This window comes from Pseudozyma flocculosa, assembly GCF_000417875.1.
Source record: "Pseudozyma flocculosa PF-1 unplaced genomic scaffold scaffold00009, whole genome shotgun sequence".
NCBI classification, from domain to species: Eukaryota; Fungi; Basidiomycota; class Ustilaginomycetes; order Ustilaginales; family Ustilaginaceae; genus Pseudozyma; species Pseudozyma flocculosa.
The window spans coordinates 472,049-492,166 of NW_006920877.1; the positions used below are offsets into that span (position 1 = coordinate 472,049).

A 20,118-nucleotide genomic window follows, 5' to 3' on the forward strand; every position below is an offset into this window, starting at 1 on the left:
CAACATCCCTTCTCTGCTGTCCCGGTATGTGACATTGGCAAGACGCCCGCCCGTACGCACGCCTCTTAATCGACAGACAGTCTCGCGCCAAAGAAGGGTTCGACGGACGACAACCTCGGGGGCCCACCCGGCCCGCTCTCATGCCGACTTGGCGGCCGCCTCGGCCTTTGCAATCTCGCTGACGCCGTACCTGGCGCGGTACTCGGTCATGCCCTCGATCTGCTTGCCGTATGCCGTGCCCTGCTGGTCCTTGGTCTTCATGTACTCGATGATCTGGTCGAGGTTGACGACGCTGTAGACCTTGGTGTTGTATCGCTTCTCGACCTCCATGATGGCGCTCGTCTCGCCCTCGACGCCGTCCTTGGAGCTCTTTTCCTGCCGGTCCAGGGCGATGACGACGCCCGCCAGCTTGGCCTCGGGCTGGCTAAAGATGATGTCCATGGCCTCGTTGATGGCCGTGCCAGCCGTGATGACGTCGTCGAGGATCAGCACCCGCCCCTTGAGCGGCGCGCCCACCAGCGAGCCGCCCTCGCCATGCGTCTTGGCCTCCTTGCGGTTGAAGCAGAAGCCCACGTCGATGCCGTGGTGGGCGTGCAGCGCGAGCGCGGTGGCGGCGGCCAGCGGAATGCCCTTGTACGCCGGCCCAAAGAGGACGTCGAATTCGACGCCGCTCTCGACGATGCGCTTGGCGTAGCACTCTGCCACCTTGGCCACCTTGGATCCCGTGTTAAAGAGGCCCGCGTTGAAAAAGTACGGCGAGCTGCGCCCAGACTTGAGCGTAAACGGCCCGTCGAAGCGGAGAATGTCCGAGTCGAGCGCCAGCTGGATGTAGTCGGACTGGTACGCGGCGAGCGAGACTGAGTGCGACATGGTCCAGGTTATCGGTGGGGGAAGACGAGATGAGAGGAGAGAGGCGGTGTGGCGGCGATGGCGGTGGCGGTGGCGATAACGATGGCGGCGTCGAAACTGCGCAGACGAGATAAGGATGTGGTAGGGTTGCGATTGATTCCGAGTCGGGCCAGGCTCGGCTTTGGTTTTCAGAAGATTGGCGGCGGCGGCGGCGGCGGCGGCGGCGAGCCAAAAAAGTGCGAGGGGCGGCAAGAGCCTGGAAAAACTCAAAGCACCACCGCTCGGCCATTTTCGCGGCTCAGCGCCGACGGCGGGAAGTGCCCGTCAGGCGAGGCTCCTTGCCAGCGTCGTTGCTGCCCTTGCCGCGACGGCGCGCAGGCCGGCCCCGACGCGGCCTCGAGTGCGGCCGGTATGGCATGATCTGTTCGTCAGAGTTTGGCAGGAAGAGAGAGGTGCACAGGAGGCAAAGCCAGAGACTAGTAATACAGGGGATCCTTGAGGAGAAGTGGGCGTGGACCGGGTGGCTTCTCCGAGATCTCGCCGAAGGACAAGAGGAGGCACGGACAGGGGCGTGCGGCCTGTCGCCTGAGCCGCCAGGCGCAGGGTATGCAAAGAAAGAAAAGCTAGTGGCGGCGCCGATTGAGTCGACGCCAACGACGACGGCGAAGAGGGGGATCGACGCAGGTCGAAGAAAAGCGCGAGTGCGAGTGCGAGCGCGCTGGTAGAGAAGGGAACGCCTTGTCGGCATTCAGACGGCGGCGGTGGGCCGCCACTTTTCGCTCTTCCGCGGGCTCTGTGATCCGCGCCCGCCCGAGCTCATCGGTGGCGTGGGTCCCGACGCCATGCCCGGCGCAGCGACGAGCGGCGCGCCTCGGCCGTTGTGGCTGAGCAGGGCCTGCTGTTGCTGCGCCTGGGTGGCCTGAGAGTGCTGCTTGAAGGAGCCTCCGAATCCGTTAGGCAGGCCATTTGGACTGACCGCCGTACTGGCGGCGGACGCGGCGAGGCCGCCCGGAGGGCCGTCGCGCGAGTCGACGGCCGGGCTCGGCCCAAACGAGTACGATGCCGACATGGCCATCCTGCCGTTGAGCCAGTCCGGCTTGCTCGGCCCGCCGTTGGCGCCGTCCTTGCTCTTGTCCGGCCGTGGCGGGCTGCCCACGCCTCCCGTCCAGCCAGCCTCGCGCGCCGCGTCAAAGTAGCCCATGTCGTTGAAAAAGTCCCACACCTTGCCCAGCTTGTTGACATCAATCTTGACCAGCGTGCGGCACTCGCGCCGCGTCAGCTTGCCGCCGCGGGCCAAAAAGGCCGCGATCAGCGTCGACTTGATGATGAGGAAGGGCTGCGGCAGGATGCGCAGTGTTGAGCACAGCTGCGCCTCGTCCGGCGTGAGCAGGTGGAGCGAGGGCGAAGAGGCCAGGTCGAGCGGCTGCGGGGGCTTCCGCGGCGCCTTGGGCTCCTTGTCCTTGTCTTCCTTGTCCTTTTTCTCCTTCTTGGACGGAGCCGCCTCTTTGGCGGAAGGTGGGGCCGCGGCGGCCGGCGTGGCACCGGAGCCAGAGGCGAGCGGCAGATCGTCGAGCGGCGCCGGTGTGCTCGTCTCGCGTTGCCGGGCACGGACGACCTCGCTGCGCTGACGCCCGCTGGCACCGGCGGCCGGGAATGCGGCAAGCCCGCCCTCGGCAATGTTGGCCGCGCGCTTTGCCCGCTCCGCCTTTTCGCGCTCGTAGGCGGCCGCCTCGTCGAGCGTCAGGATGCCCATCTTCCGATAGCCCTGCAGCTGCGCGGCCGCTCGTATCAATGCCTCCTCATAGCAGAGGCCGTTGAGGAAGTCCTCGTAGTCGAGCGCCGTCTGCATCTGGGCAAAGTGCTTTGTCCGCGCCAGCAGCTCGCGCTCCTCTTTGATGCGCCGCTTTTCGGCGGCGAGGTTCTGATGGGGCGAAGGGGTCGAAGGAGGGGGAGCAGCAGGGCGTCAGCAAATGAATGGCCAGGCAGCGTCACAGCGCCGAGGTCGGTGCAAGGCAGTCGCTCGGATGCCGGCCAGACCTAGCGCCTCCTTTGAGCGTGTATAGAGTACTCACACGCTTGTAGTCGACCAGGTTGCGCTCGAACATGAAGCGCTTGCGTCGAGCTCGGCGGTCGAGCCTCTCGTTGTACATCTGGACCACCGTGAGCTTCAGGTGAAGGTCGATCGGGTCCTCGTCCCAGTCGGCGGCCCGGTCCTCGGGCTCGGCATCCTTATCCCTGTCGCTGTCCTTGTCCTTGTCGGCGCTGCCGTCGTCGTCGTCCTTGGGCTGCTGGCCCTCTTCTGCCTCGCCCTCCTCGTTCTGGACGCCCTTCTTGCTGGTGGGTCCGCCGCGCCCGCTCGCCTCCATTCTCTGGTGGCCCTGGGTGGCACCCTTGCTGCCGAGCGCCTCCCACTCGTTGGGCATGCCGGCACCGCCGTACTCGTACACCTTGCCGAACTCCATGTCCTTGATCAGGTGCTCGGCCTCCTGCTCGTACTCGTGCTCGAACTCGAGACGGCCGGGCATGAAGCCTGCCAGCTCGCTGTGGTTGGTCGGCGCTGAGACGAGCGGCTTGGCCGACTTGGGCGGCGAGTAGGACGCCTGCGCCTCGCGGAGCGTCTCGACGCGACGACGCTTGCGCTGTTGGAACTCATCCTGCGTGATGGAAGGCGTGAAGTTCGAGGAGGGCCCGACCACCGGCGGCTCCTCGCCCTGGAGATGGAGCGCTGTCCTGCTGCCCGTGCCTTCTTCCATCAACGGATCGACCGTGGGTTTGGCCACTTTGGCATACTGCCGCAGCGCCTCTTCCGCCCGCGCATCGCCCGCAGCTGTGCCGTCGCGGCCCTCGACATAGACACGAATGTAGTGCTCCTGTACCTCCTCCTTGGTGCGGTTGCCGATGTGGTCGGCGATGTCGGCCCAGTTTCCGAGGCCGTAGATCTGGCAGCCGTCGATGAGGAGCAGCTCCTCGTCCGCGCCCCAATCGTCGCAGAAGATGGGGTAGGTGTGCTGCTCCACGACGCGGTAGGCATGTGAGGCGAGGTGCTTGCCCACCTGCGCGCCTGAGCAGAAGCACGAGGCGCAGAGGTCAAAGTCCTGGCAGCGTTCAGCACACCGAATGCGGACGGTGAGCGTGATGTCGGCGCCGCAAGCATCGCAGTGGTAGCGGACGCCCGGCTCGGCGGCGGCGGTGGTGGTGGCGGACGCGCTGTCCGCTTTCGGTGCTGGCTTGTTCTTGCGATGGCTGACCGTCATGGTCACTCAGACTGAGCGGCGAGGATTCCAGCCTGCCTCGAGATACGCCAAACGATGGCCGTCGAGCTCGATGGCTTGAGAAAGACGAGCCGGCCTGATCCGAGAGCGTGGGCTGACGGCCGGGGGTCTCTCAAAGGAAAAGCAGAGCCGGAACCGGTCCCAGATTAAGGGTCACCATGCAGACCCAGCCGAGGACAGCAGGATGAGCTCGATGTCCGGGTCTTGATGCAGCAGCCCTCGAGCTACTTGTGCCGGAGCGCGCGGCGCAGGATTTGCCGCTCGATCAGGCGCCAGAGTGACTTGAATATGCCCGCGCAGGCTGCGATCGACTTTGACGGTGACGCGTGCTGAGGAAGGTGATGTGCAAGAGCACGAAGCGACGATCTCGGGGCGCGGCTGGTGTGGACAGGCGGGATTCAGCGCGCGTGGTGCTGCGATGCGTCGATAGTCGCGTCCACGTAGCTGCTCCTCTTTTGAAGATGGCGACTCGGAGCGCTGCTGAAGTCGAAGTTTTGCAGGTTCCGATGGTGCGACCACAGGTAGACGAGCCGAGGGCGACGATGGCGACGGCAGTGGCGAAGGCGACGGCGGTGACGGATCGATGCTGGAGAGCGCGTCGTGCTGGGTCGGCCGCGAGACGAGGTGGGCGCGGCGGGTCGGAACTCGCTCGAGATTAGGGGATCGCTACGCCAAGAAGGTTCTGTTGTACATCCAATTGATCGCCCCGAGCAGGGTTGACCTGCAGCGACGAGATGGCAGAGCGAGGGTATAGGCAGCCGGCGACAATGGCGACGACGTCGGCGGGGCAAAGGGACCGAACGCGGCGAGCAAGGCTTCGGGTCGCCTTATTCGGTGGAGGGGAGGTTGAGCCGGCCGTCAACAGCGAGAGCAGCGCGACGGGCGGAAATGGTGGAAGCTTGTCAACACGGGAATCGGTGCCGGATCGAGGAAAAAGAGGGCGTGTGGCCTGGGCTAGCCCGCCAGCAGAGGGTAGCGGCCGAGGCAGGCGAGGCCGGGCAAGCGACGCCGCGCGCGCTCTCTCGCTCGGCGGGCCAGCAGGCAGGCCAGACTCTGACTGCCTGTCTGCCTTCGCGTCTCCGACACGGGCCAGGCTCGATCTGGGCCGATCGGGTGGTGCCCCGAGACGACAATCGCAGCACGATGCGGCGACCGCGACGGTAGTGACGGCGACGGCGGCGCAAGGCAAGCCAAGTGAAGGCGTCCCAGCGATGCTGCACAGGAACTACGAGGATGTATGAGGGTCGAGTGGCAGAATAGCGGATGGGAAGCGAGGGGAATGGCGAGACGTGGTGGTGAGCACCGGGTCCTGGCGCTGGGAGCATACCAGTTGGGAGGAGACGACGTGATGGGGCCAACGGGGGGGCTCTCGACGACGGCCTACCCAGAGGCGCCTGAGACCCCCAACTCTTGGGGCGACGGGACAGGCTGGCCAGGGAGGGCAACCCTCGCAACAGCGACCACACTGCTCCAGTGCCTGAGCCCAGAAGTGGGGACCGCTCGTCTGCCGCCTGGCGCCTGCACCTCAAAGCACGCCGCGATCCCTGGCCGAGCTGCGAGCTGGCACTTGGCTGGCAGCCCGATCGTGCTTTTTTCGGTTCTCGGAAAAAAATGGGACCCTGACTCCCGATGTTTTCGCCGGCTCCTCAGTTTTTTCGACGCAGAGAAGGTTGGCGTGTGGAGCAGCAGCCGAAACTTCTCTCGGTGTGCCTTTGCCCACCTTCGACGACCACCTCCAACGACCACTTGGCGACCACTTGGCGACCACTTCTGACGACCACATCAAACGACATCCTCCAGCCACGCACCCATCACACACATACTCATCGGCGCCGCGCCCCTGAAACGCCGACATGCCTTCCAAGAGCGCTGTTGCAGCGGCCAAGGCCAAGCGCGCTGCCAAGCCTGCGCCCGTTCCAGCAGCGACGGAGCCCACATCCGACCTCGAAGGCGGCTCGGCCTCGGATACAGGGTCAGCAGAGGGCAGTGGCGAAAGCGATCTCGAAGACGACAATGAGCAAGCGGATGGGAGCGATGACGACGGCGAAGACGATGACGCTCAGGAGGACGGGGACTCTTCGGTCGCAGGCTCCGAGAACCAAGACAGCGAGGAGGCCGCCGAGGCTGACGACAACGGAGATGCGAGCGAAGGCGAAGGCGAGGGCGACAAAGACGAAGACGAAGATGAAGACGGCGCGGAAGACGGCAGCGACGAAGACGACGGCGGCGATGCGGAGGACGACGAACCAGCGGCCAAGAAGACGTTCCGCGAGCTCGGGGTCCACTCGCAGCTGTGCGAGGCCTGCGAAAAGATGGGGTTCAAGTACGCCACCCCGATCCAGAGCAAGGCCATTCCGGAGGCTCTCACCGGCCGCGATGTCATCGGACTGGCCCAGACGGGCAGCGGAAAGACGGCCGCCTTCAGCATCCCCATCCTCCAGGCGCTGTGGGACAACCCCAAGCCGCTCTTCGCATGCGTGCTGGCGCCCACGCGCGAGCTGGCCTACCAGATCACGCAGCAGATCGAGGCCCTCGGCTCGACAATAGGCGCGCGCTGCGCCACCATTGTCGGAGGCATGGACATGATGTCGCAGGCCATCGCCCTCTCGAAGCGGCCCCACGTTGTCGTTGCCACCCCGGGCCGTCTGCAGGACCACCTGGAAAACACAAAGGGCTTTAGCCTTCGCAACCTCCAGTACCTGGTCATGGACGAGGCCGACCGGCTGCTCGACATGGACTTTGGGCCTGTCATTGACAAGCTGCTGCAGGCGATCCCGCGGGAGCGCAGGACGATGCTTTTCAGCGCCACGATGACGACCAAGGTGGCCAAGCTGCAGCGCGCCAGTCTCAAGAACCCGGTGCGGGTCGAGGTCGACACCAAGTACACGACCGTCTCGACGCTCAAGCAGTACTACCTCTTTATGCCGTTTGCGCACAAGGACACCTACCTCGTCCACCTGGCCAACGAGCAGGCGGGCCAGTCGGTGATTGTCTTTACGCGGACGGTGCACGATGCGCAGCGCCTGTCGATCCTGCTGCGCCTGCTCGGCTTCCCCGCCATCCCGCTGCACGGCCAGCTGTCGCAGTCGGCGCGCCTGGGTGCGCTGAGCAAGTTCAAGTCGGGCGGCCGCTCGATCCTGATCGCCACTGACGTGGCGTCGCGTGGTCTCGACATCCCCGCCGTGGACCTGGTGGTCAACTACGACATCCCGACGCACTCCAAGGACTACATCCACCGAGTCGGACGAACGGCGCGTGCGGGTCGCTCGGGGCGCTCGGTGACGCTGGTGACGCAGTACGACGTGGAGCTGCTGCAGCGGATTGAGGCGGTGACGGGCGAGAAGATGCAGGAGTTCCCGGGGGGCAGCGACAAGGAGGCGGTGATGCTGCTGAGCGAGCGGGTGTCGGAGGCGCAGCGGGCTGCGGTGAGGGAGCTCAAGGAGAAGGGGCTGGGCGGCAACCGCGCGGCTGGCAAGAAGAAGCGGAGGCGCGGCGAGACCGACGACGACGCCATGGACCGCGACGACGACGAGGTTCAGGCGGGCATGCCGCGCGGCGGTGGCGGTGGTCGTGGTCGTGGCGGCGGCAGGGGTGGCAGGGGCGGTGGAAGGGGCGGCTCGAAGCGGGGCCGTCGTTGATGGACGCCTCCAACCCGTGCCCTTGCTCCACCACAAGAGGCTTTCCGGCCACGCCCTTGGCCTGTTCGCCTTTCCACTGCATGTTTCCCCTACCTGTACTTGTAACTCGATCCTCCCCGCATGGCAGAGCATCGCGCTGGGTTCTTCCATCATCATCATCTTGGCGACGAGGTGACGGCCGTCTGCGAGGCGTGGAACGACGCGGTCTGTGCCTTGGCTGCCTGCCGGGAATGCCCTCCTCGCCGGGTCAGCGTCGACAACGTCAACGGCCTCCACAGAGGAGGGAAAAAAAGTGAAGCGGCAAATTGGCCGACAAAAACCCAGCAGAGAGCTGCAGCTCAGAGAGGTTGCGCCCGCGTCAAACATCTTCCTGCTGCACCCTCACCTTCCCGTCCTCGCCGCCGCCGCCGCAAGCATCCTTCCAACACCGGCCCACCTGGCTGGCCCCCTACCCTCCACCTCCTCCTACCGACATGCCATCGGCGGTCACGGTGCAATGCTCGCAGTGCCAGGCCGCACCGGCAAAGTACACCTGCCCGCGCTGCAGCTTCAAAACCTGTAGCCTCGCCTGCTCAAAGGCGCACAAGGCATCGGATGCCTGCTCCCCGCCGTCGACCGCCGACGCCGCCGCCGGTACCGCCATAGCATCCGCTGCATCGCCATTACCTGCCGCGACGGCTGCAGCGGCAGCGCCTGGATCCTCGACCGGCTATGTCCCCCTCTCGCAGTACAACGAGTCGACGCTGTACAGCGACTTCCTCTTCCTCAACAGCATCTCGCGCTCCTCGCAGGCGATCGGAAAGGAGATTGTCAAGATGAACATGCTCCCGCCTCCGCCGGCCGCATCGACACCCGGCGGGCCCAACGCCATCAAGCCGCGGCCCGATCCCACCAGCAGCCTCCGACAGACCAACGCGCAGCGCCAAAAGGAGCAGCTGAGGAAGCAGATTGGCTTCCGCAGGCTCAACATCATGCTCCTCCCCGACGGCATGAAGGCGAGGAAGCTCAACCAGACCACCTGGAACCACAAGGAGAAGGCCATGCGCTACAGCGTCGAGGTCCGCTTCGGATGTGGCACGAGCAAGGGTGCCGAGACGGCGGCGAGCGGGTCCCGCGACGGGCCAGGACCAGCGCCGGCAGCTCAGGATGACGAAGCGAAGGATGCGGTCAAGATCAGCGGGGTGCAGGAGGTCGAGGCGCCTCGTCCCGACAGCAAGGACAGCCAGGATTCCGCCCTCCTCCACCGCGTCGACGGCGAGAGGCCAGTCGACCACATCGTGCTCGACGAGCTGGAGCGCCGCAGCTTCACGCGCAAGGAGATCAAGACGATGCAGTTTGAGCAGGCCGCTTCGACGTCGCAGAAGGCGTGGTACCTCTCGCGCGCGCTGCTGCGCCGTCTCGGCCTGGCGGTTCCGCCTTCGCAGGTCGCGCTCAAGGAGGATGCCGCGCAGCACGCCGACGCGGTCGTCATCACCGCCATGCCGGACGACTGGAGGCTCCTCGTCTCGCTGCACGACCAGCGACTGCGCAACGAGAGCACAACCAGGTACCTCGAGTGGTGGACGCGGAAGCAGGAGTACGAAAAGGCCACTCGCGCCAGGGAAGAGGCCGAGGCTGCGGCTGCGGCGGCCGCAGAGGCGAAAGCGGCAGCTGCTGCAGCCAAAAGGGCAAAGGGACGGGGCTCAAAGGCGCCGAGGTCCAGCATGCCCGGCGTTCCGACGGGCCCAAAATCGATGGCCGACTCCAACGGGGCGCAGCCACAGCCGCCGCTGCAGCAGCCTCAGAGGGAGATGAGGACGTGGGGCGCACCCGAAGCGGCCGTTGAAGCTCAGCAACAGCCAGGAGCTTCGGCATCGTCGCCTCCGGCATCCCTAGCCACGACCTCTGCCGGCCACAACTCCATCATCCCCGCTCATATCCTCTCGCAGCTCTCGTCGCTGCACCAAACTGCTCCACCTCCAGCTGCAGCGCCAGCTCCGGCTGCACGTCTGTCGAAATCGCCACCGATACCCGCCCGCACCGCCTTACCTTCCGTTGCGACCCAATTGGCCCCAGCTGCTGCATCACCCACAGCACCTCCACCGGCTGCCACGGCACCGTCCGGGAGGACGACAGCAGAAGACGCAGCCACGGTGACGACGACGACGACGTCGAAACCCTACCTCGTCGTCCCCTCTTCGCCAGCCAAGACGATCGGCATCGAAAGGCTGCTGCAGACGCTACCGCCCGACTATGCCGTCGTCGAGTACGCCACGCTGCACCTCTGGAACGCGCACGACGTCGACGAGGCGATCGCGCAGGGTCGCATCCGGCTCGTCGAAGCCCGACACGGCGGCGGCGAAGACGGTGGCCATGGTACCGGCACGAGCGCCGCGACAGGTGGAAACGGCGACGAGGTTGATGGTGGTGTGAGGAAGAGAAAGTGGGGCGTCCCTGCAGCCGAAGCGCAAGCGGAAGAGGGGGACGAGAAGAAGGTCAAGACCGATCCGACACGCGCTGCCCCGGCGAGTGTACCTTCGTCCTCGGTCGGCGGCGGGCAGAAGGGCACGTTGACCGCCTTGGTCGCCTACGACTCTTCTTCTTCGGACATCGACGAAGACGAGGAGGCGGAGGAAGACGAGGATGAGGGGAGAGAAGACGCGGGATCGACAGAAGACGTATCGACATCGACGTCGGGCGGCCTCGCGTCGTTGGCGAGGTCGATTGGGTTTCATGTCGGTCCGCCTTCTCGGTCCCTCGTCTCGCCTGCACCCGCGCCGGGCGCAGAGACAGAGACGGCGATGCCGATGCCGACGCCTTCTTCGGTCCCCACCGACGCGGAACGGAACGCCGAGCAAGCGATGGCGACGTACTCCATCCTCCAAGGCGTCGATGGCGAGGAGGATATCGATTTCGACGATGACTGATGCCGCTGCTACCGGTAAGCCGCGCGGAGCGGCCGAGGCAGGGCGGTGCGGAGAAGACGCAGGTCATGGGGGATGAGGAACAGATGCAGATGCGAGGGCGAGATGCGGAGTACGAGGGAAGCAACGAGGCGGGACGGGACGATTGTGCGAGGTGGATGCGGGGCGGCGGGAAAGGACGTAGCGAAGGATTAGACGGTGACGCAGAGAACCGAGCGGGCGGAGAGGAGCAGGGCGATGTGGAGCGAGAGCAGCGTCGAGGTAATGGCCAGGTCGAGCGAGTACGGTTTCGATATCGCCCTTTGATATCGGTATCGCAGAAGCCGTAATCAATCGTGCCCCGGGGGCAGAGATATCAGTGACCATACCAGAGCCAAGGCTGCGCGCGAAACGCAAAACACGCTGTCGCTCGTAGACTCACGATACGGCGACATCGCTCAGCGCCAGGGTGAAGACGGGGTACCACGTGGCTACCGCTGCACGCTCCCCGTGGCGGAAGCAGACGAGGTCGAGGCTCAGGCACTGCTCGACCGGGTCGGGCGAAACGCGTGCATCGACCATGCGAGGGTGCAATAGCATAGCGTCAGCGGCGTTGCCTCAAGCCGGCGATCGCGTCGTCACGTTATAGAAAGGAGTGTAGGGGCCAAGTTCACTCACCTTTCCGACGCAGAGGACGACAGCGAGCAAGATCCGGACGAAGATGGGATCCAGCTCGATGCCCGTGGCGATCCAGATGGCATCGGCGATGGCGTCGCCGAGCTGCGACTGAGCGCCCCTCTGTCGGATGCGGCGCAGCATCAAGCCGGAGCCCGACCGGCTGCTCACTCCCTCGGGCCCCGGCCCCAGACTGAGTCGTCGTGGCAAGCGCGACACGGGCGCCGCAGGCGCGCCGACCCTGTCCCCTCCGCTCTCGGTCGGGCTTGACGGCGACCACTCCTCAAAGGGCGATCGACGACGGTACAGCGCAAGCAATTCCGCCGCTGCGTCCTGAGCGTTCTTGCAGATGAGAGTGCAGAGGATGATCCCGATCAGCCTTCATAGACGATCCCGTGTTGATGCCGTCACGGTCCCATGGCGGACTCACCTCGTCGGCAGGCTCTGGGCCCGACGCCAGGATCTGCAAGATCTCGTGGCAGTTTGGCCGCTTGGCCGGATCCAGATTGAGCAACCTTTCGAGGAGCCTGATTAGCTTGGCAGGGCGTTGCCGCCGCAGCGCTGTACCCTGCGAGCTCATGGAAGCGCGGTTGAAGCCGCGGTAGGCTAGCATCTCGTCGCGCAGGCGGTCGACGTCATCTACCTGCGAGTAAGGCAGGTGGAAGAAGAGCAGCAGGTGCAAGATCATGCCTACTCGTTCCCAACGGCGAAGCCAGGACCCAGTCAGCGGGTCCCCCGACTTGATCGCGGGCAAAGGAGGCCACTTACCAAGTGACCAGATGTCGGCCTTGCTGGAAAGCTCGCTCAGCTTGCCCGTCGAAGGATCCGTCGTGAGCGTCTCTGGCGACATGTACTCCATCGTCCCCGTGTGACCAGAGCGCTGCCGCGTCCAGTTGTCGTGGAGCAGCATGCTGGATCCAAAGTCGCTCAGCATCGCCCGCGGGATGAGCGCGTCATCGTCCCAGTGCAGCAGCACGTTGCCCGGCTTGATGTCGAGGTGGAGGATGCCGCGATCGTGCAGAAAGCCCAGGCCGCTCGTCATGTCGTGCATCAGGCTGTAGATCTCGTCGTCTCGAAGCAGGTGGACGCCAACACCGGAATCAACGCCGCTCGCAAAGGACGCTGGAAGCACCGTATTCGCACCAATGGCCGCCGCACTCCTCTGATCGCCGCCCACCTGTGCCGCCTCCCTCTGAGCTCGACGCTGTCGGACCGCCGCCTTCAGCTTCTCAAGCCTCGCACGACTCGGCTGGGCAGAGGATCGGTTGCTGCTCTCTCCGCCGGCGGTAGCCCCCCTTCCGGACGCAGCCGGGCTGTTGGCATTGCTCGGACGCGGAGACGCGTTGGCAGCTTCACCGGATCTCGCCGAGACCCAGTCGGCGAGACTGCCGCCGTTGGCCGCCATCATGAGGACGTGAAGCGTCGGCACGCGGGGCGCAAAAGCGCTGACCTGGCAGCTCTCGATCCATGCGTGCTGGTAGTGGATGAGGTGCGGGTGGTGCAGTGACTCCATGAGGTGGACCTCGTTGAGAGACTTGAGCAAACTCTCGGCGTGGTCGCCTACGGGGATCTTTTTGATGGCGTACCGGCCGAGCTTGTTGCCGTTGAGGACGTGCTGGCAGAGGAAGACGGTGCCTCGAGCTCCCCTTCCCAGCTTCTTGATCTCGACAAAGAACCTCGCATAGTAGCCGTCGGCCTCTGTGCCAGGACCCAGCGGCTGAGAGCCCGAGGCTGAGGCGCCAGAGCCCCGGGGCGATGTGTAGCCCGCGTCGATTTCGGGCGTTGCGCAGCGCGAGCTGTCTCCGCTGTCGACAAACCGGCGGTGGCCCAGTGGGGGTGACGGAGGGCGGGTATCGGTGCCGTTGCCCGGGACCGACGAGGCCTGAGCTAGGAGGCGGAAGTAGTTGGGTGCAATGTAGGCCGGCGTGTCCCTGTCGAACCGATCTGCATGTCCAGCATCCTCGATGGGGGGACTGGTGGGCAGCGGCCGCAGGCAGGCTGGACAGAGCACTGACTGAGGAACGATGGGAGCTGCGCCATCGTCGTTGTCGCTTTCCGCACCGTCGGACAAGGCTGGATGAGCGGTCGAGGGAGGGTAGAAGGGGATGGCCTGCTGTCCGGCGCTGCCTTGGCGTACACGCGCCAACGCCGAGCTCTGCGAATAAGTGCTGGAAAGAGGGAGTCTCGACTGCATGGACAGCGAGTTGGACGAGGGGTCGTAGAGGGCGGCATGGTCGCGGCTGCGGCACGATACGATGCGGTGTAACACGAAGATGTTCGAGGCGACGGCGGGTCAGTGCCCCGGTGTTTCGGCCGGGGGAGTCGGGCAACGGCCGTAGCACTTACGTTCGGAGGATGACCTGCAACTCGTGCGGCCGATGGGCTGGGATGAGGTCCATCTTGCAAGTGTGGCCTGGCTACGGCGAGCAGAGGATCCCGTTACGACATGGAGACGGTGCCAATGCCTGCTGGGGCTAAAGCTCGACGGGGCAGCGAGCTGAGCCGGGCCGCTACTCTGGCCGCCGTCTGCGGTTCTGATCAGCGTTAAGCAGGATTCGAGGCAGCGCGGGCAGAGTTGGTCTCAAGGCCCAAGGTCGGGGGGGACAGAACAGTGGTAGAGGGCAGTAGGGCTTAGCGGTGGTTGGCGAGCTGTCGTGGTTGCTGTTGTTGTTGTCGAGGAGGAGGTGATGATGATTTTGGTGGTGGTGGCGGTGGTGGCAAAGACGAAAGGAGGGAGGCCCACTCATGACTATTGGTGGTCCGAGCGCGAGGCCGGGTGTGGCCATGCAGGCAGGCGAGGCCAGGCCAGACCAAGCCACGACGGCCAGGCCGAGGCAGCCTCCACACACGGCAGGCCATGTCGATACGCTGCGCCGCGCCGCGTCTGCCTCGTCGGTACCCGCACCGCTCAACAGAGTAGTCCCTCCCCTGCCTGTCGATGGCCAGCCTCCGGGCGTGCCGACCAGATACAACAGCACACGGCGGTACCCATCGAACGCGAAGAGTCATGCTAGTATCTTCGATTCCATGTAGAGGCGTACGAGTTGCCAAGCGACCGTGAAGCTGGCATCCACACCTCCTTCCGTCCAGGCGCGCAGGCTGACCTCGCCACGCTCTCGCCAACCCGCGCAAATCCTGGGTCGATCGGGCCAAGAAACACGACGCCGCATCACTTGAGGTTGATGGTGACGCCCGCCAGCGTTCCAGGGAGCTCGGCGTTGCCAGCGGCGTACAGATAGTAGACGCTTCCCAGCGAGATGAGCACCAAGACCAAGCCCGTGGTGCCGAGCAGCACAAACTCGGTCGACACGTCCTTCTTCTCGCAGGCAGCTCCCGCCTGTCGTCGATGCCGTCGCCGATCAGCGCGGAACGCAGAAGTTAAGAGGGGAGAGCATACCGTCAGCAAGGCAAGCGACGTCCGGGGCCGCCGCGTGCATCATCCCAGATACTCACCCAGTACGTGGTACGGCCCTTTTCCTTGGTAGCCTGGCACTGGCATCGCCAGCACTTGCGCCCGCCCTTGCTCGTCTGCCTGGCCTTGCCGTGGCCCGAGCAGCTGTTGCTGGCCTTCTCGAGCTCCTTCTGGTCGGTGAAGCAAGAGGCGATCAGGTTGACCGGCTTCTTCTTCTTCGACGAACCAGCCAGACCGGACGGCGAGGCGCGCCTCAGGAAAGGCTCGAGCAGCGAGCCGGAAGGCACCGCAGAACGCTTGCCCAGTCGCGCCTCGTTGTCGTTGAGGATCAACGCGATCGAGGCGTCCCGGCCTTGCGCCTGGGATCGCGAGCGGAAGGCGTCTGCGAGCTCCTCGAGGGCCTGCTGAACTACCTTCTTGGCCTTGGCATACTCGATGCTACCCGCACCGTAGGCCGCCTCCACGTCGCCCAGGCCCTGGATGCGAAGAGGCTGGAAGGCGAGGTCGTCTTCAGTCTGCCCGTCGGAGCGGATGCGGTCAAGCAGTCCGTGGACCGCCTCGAGCTCAGCCTGCACCGCATCAAAGGCGGCGCTCTTCCGGTCCTTGACCAGGTTCTGGAGGTCGGACCACCAGTGCGATGCTCGCTGAGCTGTGGCTTCGACCGACGAGCTCATCAGCCACGAGGCAGCACCCCCGATGGCGTGCTCGACGCCTGTGGCGAGCGAGCCCAGCCCCTGCAGGAAGTTGGCGCTGAAGTGGTTGAGTGCTCCATCGTTGAGGCGCAGCGTGTTTTGCAGGTCGCCGAAGTAGGAGCTCAGCAAAGCATCGAAGGACTCCGAGGAGGGAGAAGTGACCATCTCGTGGGTGGCACCAATGCTCGAGGGCACAGCGTCTACAAAGAAGAGACCGGAAGCACGCAGAAAGGCAGCGTCAGAAACAGCACAAATGGCAAGGTGAGCGAGGAGAGCACGCCAATACTCACCGGCATCGGCGCCGTGCATGAGGACAAACAGCCTGTTCTTGCTGCTGTCGATGCTGCCGTCAAAGAGGCGCTCGACGGAGGCCTTCTGGTCGAAAGCGAGCGCCTCGTTGGCTGCGTCTAGCTTCAGCACGTGGTCCCAGATCTGGCTGCGTCCAGAGCGAGCGCCGTTGTACGTGACATCGAGGTGGTCGGAGAGGATCTCGTTGGCCTCTGCGGCGTCGATCGAGATAGGTGCAGCCTGGGACGACGAGGTCGAAGACGAGGACAGAAAGAGGGTCGTCTTGGCCGAGGCCGAGGCCGCCAACAGCGTGCAGGATAGCAGGCTGAGCTTCATCCTAGATCGTCAATCTCCCCGTGTACTATGACTGAGTTCGCGAGCGGCGAAGAGGACGGGGTGGTTAATGAGACGGGTGACGGGCGGTGAGAGGGTGGCGCGGAGGTGGTGGTGGAGATGGCGGCGGTGTTGCTTGCGTTGGCGTGTGCGAGCTGGCGGCAGGGGCCCCTGTCGACGGCTGCCTGTGGCCCTGACCCTTTCATCGCGGCCCCGCCTCACCCGATTTCAATCGATCTCGAGGCGCCTCCTCCCGACGAGGCCCGATCGCCTTAGCCGTGTGGCTGGGAGGCGCACGCACCAAAGCTCAGTTGACGTTGGGAGACAGGCTCCAGGCAGGGACAACCACGGCAAGCCCTCTGGCGCCCCAGGGACGAAAAGAAGGGAGCCGCAACGGCCATGGCAGAAGGTATGGAGGGAGGACGCCGAATGGTGACGAGGTATGGGCCGTGCGCGGGCTGGTCGACTAAGATTACAACACGGGAAGTGCGGAGCTTGGGGTCAAGACAATGGTCAGGCCGGGACTGGTACAGGGACGCAGAGCGGATCGCATGACCGCTGCGTAGCAGTCGACCGTCGATGCGAGGTGCTGGGTAGTTGATGCGACGCTCGAGGGGTCAAGGTGATAACGCTGGAGAAGAATGGTGATAGCCTTTCGTGAGCGCTCTCTGGCGGCAGAAACTGACGCTGGCGCTCAGCAGGCAGACGGAGGGGGGGCTTGGATAGGCTTGTGCAAAGAGCCGACGCCACGCAAAGCTCAGAGAACATGGCCACCGAAGGCCTTTGCTTTGGAGCTCGCCGATCGCCCGAGACCCGCTCCCGGCTGGGAAGCTTCCCCCGGTGCGCCCGCTGCACCACCCATCGAGGCTTCGTCGGTATCGCTGCCATCCTCCGACGACTTGGTCATGCAACCGCCCGTGTCGGTCTTGTGGTGCCGATTGAGGGCGTCGAGCCTTGCAAACGTCTTGCCGCAGTGCTCGCAGGTGTGGGGCTTGATGTTGAGGTGGAGGTTCTGATGCCGCTTGCAATCGTGGGCACGCGCGAAACTCTTGCCGCAGCCTGGCCATTCGCACTTGAATGGCCGCTCGTCGGCGTGCGACCGCAAATGGCCGCGCAGATTGTACTGGCGGGTGACTGTTGACAGCAGGCCAGGAAGGAAGCGGCACAATGGTTGGAACGACGATGTGAGCAGAGCTTTAGATGATGCCGCCAACTTTGATCCAGGCGCCAGGGCATAGGACGGCACTCACAAGTCGAGCCACAGCCAGGCACCGGACAGCTGAAGAGGGCTTCGCCCTTCCGCCGCGAGGCCGAAGCAGCCTGCGTCGCCTGGCTCGTCACCACGGGCACGGGAGGCGCCGATATGAACGAGGTGCTGCCCGGTGAAGCCACACTGAAAGCCACCGAGGCCGAGCGTCCGCTCAGGCTGGTATACGTCGGCAGAGCGGTGCTCGAATACTGCTCCGCCGCCTCTGTGGCGCCACCGGGCTGTCCGGGAAGCGGCGAAAAGGACGCACCGTGCGCCGGTGAGGCCGAGCCTGTTGCCGACGCGACGCTGCTGTTCGAGGCGTTTGAGCTCCAAGATTGGTGACGGTCGTGCCCGACACGGTAGGGATGGGCGCGGGCGCTGCCAGACGAGTAGAGCGAGGTGCTCGGCAGGTTCGAGCCGGCACTGCTGCCCGAGACGGTCCTCCCGGTCACTGGTGGTGCCAGACCGCCATCCGGTGCCGTGATGCTGGTGAGGAAGTCGTCGTTGGGCAACAGGCCCGTACCGAACCGCGAGAGGTCCTCGGACCGTGCGCCTCGTCGATGACCACCGCCGGCGCTGCGCGGGCTGTGCGACCGCCGAGGTTGCAAGCCTTCCGCCTGCGATGAGAAGTTGAACATGCCCGTCGATTGCTGTTGTCGTTGTTGTTGTTGTTGCTGCTGCTGCTGCTGCTGCTGCTGCTGCGATGGCGCGGGGCTGCCATTGGTCAGCGGGAATCTCCAGCCCTGGTTGAGCTGCATCGCCGGGGCGGGCTGGGCCGCGTCTGACGATCTGAGGTCCATCGTGGTGTCGCCGCCCGACTGACCACGCCCCTCCTGGTCGGCCGGTGCAGAGATGGCGAAGCCGGGGTTCTGATATGGAAGCGTCGATCCGACGTTGGCGTCGGCGTTCGTACTGCTGGAGTAGCTCGCTGCCGTCATGACGGGGTTGGGGGAAGCCGTCGATGACGCGCCGTTCAGCAACGAAGGATCCATCGTGTTGGCCTGCGCCGGCACGTCGAAGTGCACCGGCATGACGGTTGATGTCTCCCCAAGCGCTCCTATATTCGACGCCTTGTCAAAAGTCGGCCACCCTTGTGTACCATCTCCGCCGGACGTGCTGATGTGATCGAGCATCCGCAGCCATTCCGGATCGCTGCCTAGGCCGGCTATCGGCGAGCGTGGCCCGACGTCAGACGTGGACCGCTTGCGGAAGCCGCTCGAGGTGGGCGAGTCGAACCGCGGACCACCGGCGAACCCCATGTCGACGTCGAGGCGCAGGAATTGGCGGATACGGTCGTACGAGTCCTGCCTCTTTGCCTGACTGGACCACTGGCCCTGGCCGTACGCCGTTTTGCTCGGGCTGCCAGAGAGCTCGGCGTACGTCGTCTCAGAGCCATCGCCGTAGCCGCCAGGTCCCAGCGTCGTCTGTGGCGGCTGCATCTCGGACATTGCCGAAGCGGTGTTGGTGTTCACACCAGCATCGCCGCTGACACCGGCGTAGGAGGGTGTGGAGTAGCTTTCAGGCTCCATCGACCACGTCATCGAAGTCGGTTGCTGGACTGCCGGTCGTGCTCCGGGCATTGTCTGTGCGGGGAGGGAACCCATCTGCAGTTGAGCAAGGAGATGCTGGAACCCGGTCCCGGAGCCCTGCCTGCCGGCGGCTTTAGGCGTCGACGGCGACGGGGCCATGACCTGGATGCTCGGCATGTCCTCGGCGGCAGCCATCGTCGTATCTGACACCGAGACGGTCGGTATGCCGAGGGTGAGCTGCGGCGGCGTCGGCGCGTTTGCCGTCAGAGTGGGCGGCTGCGCGGGCTGACCGTGCTGCTGCGTCGACGTGAACGAGGAGAGGCCCGGATGAGCGTCCGCCAGCGAGCCTCCGCCGTAGGATGCCTGCGCTTGGGACGGCACTAGCGATGGGCTGTTGGAATGCGAGAAAAACGAAGCATTTGAGGCCGTCTCGGCGGCATCTTGATCAAGCGTGGGGGCGAAGTGGTGACCATTGTCGTCCAAAGAGATCTGTCCGAGCTGGCCAAGGGACTGGAGCGGGGTCGTCAGGGAGAACGACGGGGGACTGACGGCCTCGGAGCCAAACGAAGAGCTGCGGTGGTGGCTGCCAGGCGAGCCCGCCAATGCCAGCGGGCTGGAGAAGGGGCTGGCTGCGGCGGCTTCTGCGTTGGGGTCTCGAAACTGCCTGGCCTGGTCGAGCGATGAGCCCGTACTCGGACCGCTCAAGGAATCGCCGACCAAGTGGCCGGATCCGTCTCCAAGGAAGGCATTCTGGACGAGGCCGCTGTAGCCGTCGGCCGAAGAAGGGTCGTAGAAGGTGTCGGACCTCTCCTGCTTGACCGGATCTGGGAGAGCCAGGTCCGCTGGCTTCATCTCCCGACCTCGCAGCAAAGTGCGCCGCTGATCTGTGCTATGTGCAGCTGGGGTCCTCGAGGTTCGCTCGCACGCGGTATTGCAGTCAGGAGAGGTTGGCGCGGTCGAGAGACTTTCGTCGGAAGCAGTGAAGGGGAGGCTGTGCGCGTGTATCGAAGAAGACGAGGATCGACGCGAGGATGATGGGGAGGTCGAGGAGACGTCGAAGTCAGAAGATGGAAACATCGGCTAGAGGATGGACAGGGTAGCTGGAATCCGGCGTAGCGATTGGAATGCTGTGATGATCTCGCCCGATCGGCGACGACGAGGCGCGAGGAAGATGCGGAAAAGTGTCCGAGAGGAAGGCAGTTGGGGTGGGTCGCGGAGGAGGATGCAGCCAAGAGGGCGAGCACCGAGAGGCGATGCGCTTATAACCAGGCCCTCGGACTGGATGCCACCGCCAGAAGC

The 20,118-nt window shown here is 64.9% G+C and overlaps 7 protein-coding genes across 7 annotated transcripts; 2 read left to right on the forward strand and 5 right to left on the reverse strand.

Moving 5' to 3' along the window:
* Positions 1-138: 138 nt before the first annotated feature.
* Positions 139-870, reverse strand: PFL1_03111 (uncharacterized protein; the record flags this gene model as incomplete). The annotated part of the gene is made up of 1 exon (XM_007880627.1): positions 139-870. One exon carries the CDS (start codon positions 868-870, stop codon positions 139-141), a length of 732 nt encoding a protein of 243 aa, XP_007878818.1.
* Positions 871-1,597: 727 nt separating this feature from the next.
* On the reverse strand, positions 1,598-4,103 carry PFL1_03112 (uncharacterized protein; the record flags this gene model as incomplete). Its single annotated transcript, XM_007880628.1, has 2 exons — positions 1,598-2,770; positions 2,922-4,103. 2 exons carry the CDS (start codon positions 4,101-4,103, stop codon positions 1,598-1,600), a joined length of 2,355 nt encoding a protein of 784 aa, XP_007878819.1.
* A 1,871-nt stretch (positions 4,104-5,974) lies between these two features.
* Positions 5,975-7,759, forward strand: PFL1_03113 (uncharacterized protein; the record flags this gene model as incomplete). Its single annotated transcript, XM_007880629.1, has 1 exon — positions 5,975-7,759. The coding sequence occupies one exon, from the start codon at positions 5,975-5,977 to the stop codon at positions 7,757-7,759; it is 1,785 nt and encodes a 594-aa protein (XP_007878820.1).
* Positions 7,760-8,232: 473 nt separating this feature from the next.
* Positions 8,233-10,665, forward strand: PFL1_03114 (uncharacterized protein; the record flags this gene model as incomplete). The annotated part of the gene is made up of 1 exon (XM_007880630.1): positions 8,233-10,665. The coding sequence occupies one exon, from the start codon at positions 8,233-8,235 to the stop codon at positions 10,663-10,665; it is 2,433 nt and encodes an 810-aa protein (XP_007878821.1).
* Positions 10,666-10,853: 188 nt separating this feature from the next.
* On the reverse strand, positions 10,854-13,715 carry PFL1_03115 (uncharacterized protein; the record flags this gene model as incomplete). Its single annotated transcript, XM_007880631.1, has 6 exons — positions 10,854-10,962; positions 11,084-11,184; positions 11,320-11,649; positions 11,747-12,006; positions 12,085-13,556; positions 13,663-13,715. 6 exons carry the CDS (start codon positions 13,713-13,715, stop codon positions 10,854-10,856), a joined length of 2,325 nt encoding a protein of 774 aa, XP_007878822.1.
* A 770-nt stretch (positions 13,716-14,485) lies between these two features.
* Positions 14,486-16,044, reverse strand: PFL1_03116 (uncharacterized protein; the record flags this gene model as incomplete). The annotated part of the gene is made up of 3 exons (XM_007880632.1): positions 14,486-14,653; positions 14,770-15,620; positions 15,711-16,044. 3 exons carry the CDS (start codon positions 16,042-16,044, stop codon positions 14,486-14,488), a joined length of 1,353 nt encoding a protein of 450 aa, XP_007878823.1.
* A 754-nt stretch (positions 16,045-16,798) lies between these two features.
* On the reverse strand, positions 16,799-19,671 carry PFL1_03117 (uncharacterized protein; the record flags this gene model as incomplete). The annotated part of the gene is made up of 2 exons (XM_007880633.1): positions 16,799-17,175; positions 17,292-19,671. 2 exons carry the CDS (start codon positions 19,669-19,671, stop codon positions 16,799-16,801), a joined length of 2,757 nt encoding a protein of 918 aa, XP_007878824.1.
* Positions 19,672-20,118: the final 447 nt, after the last annotated feature.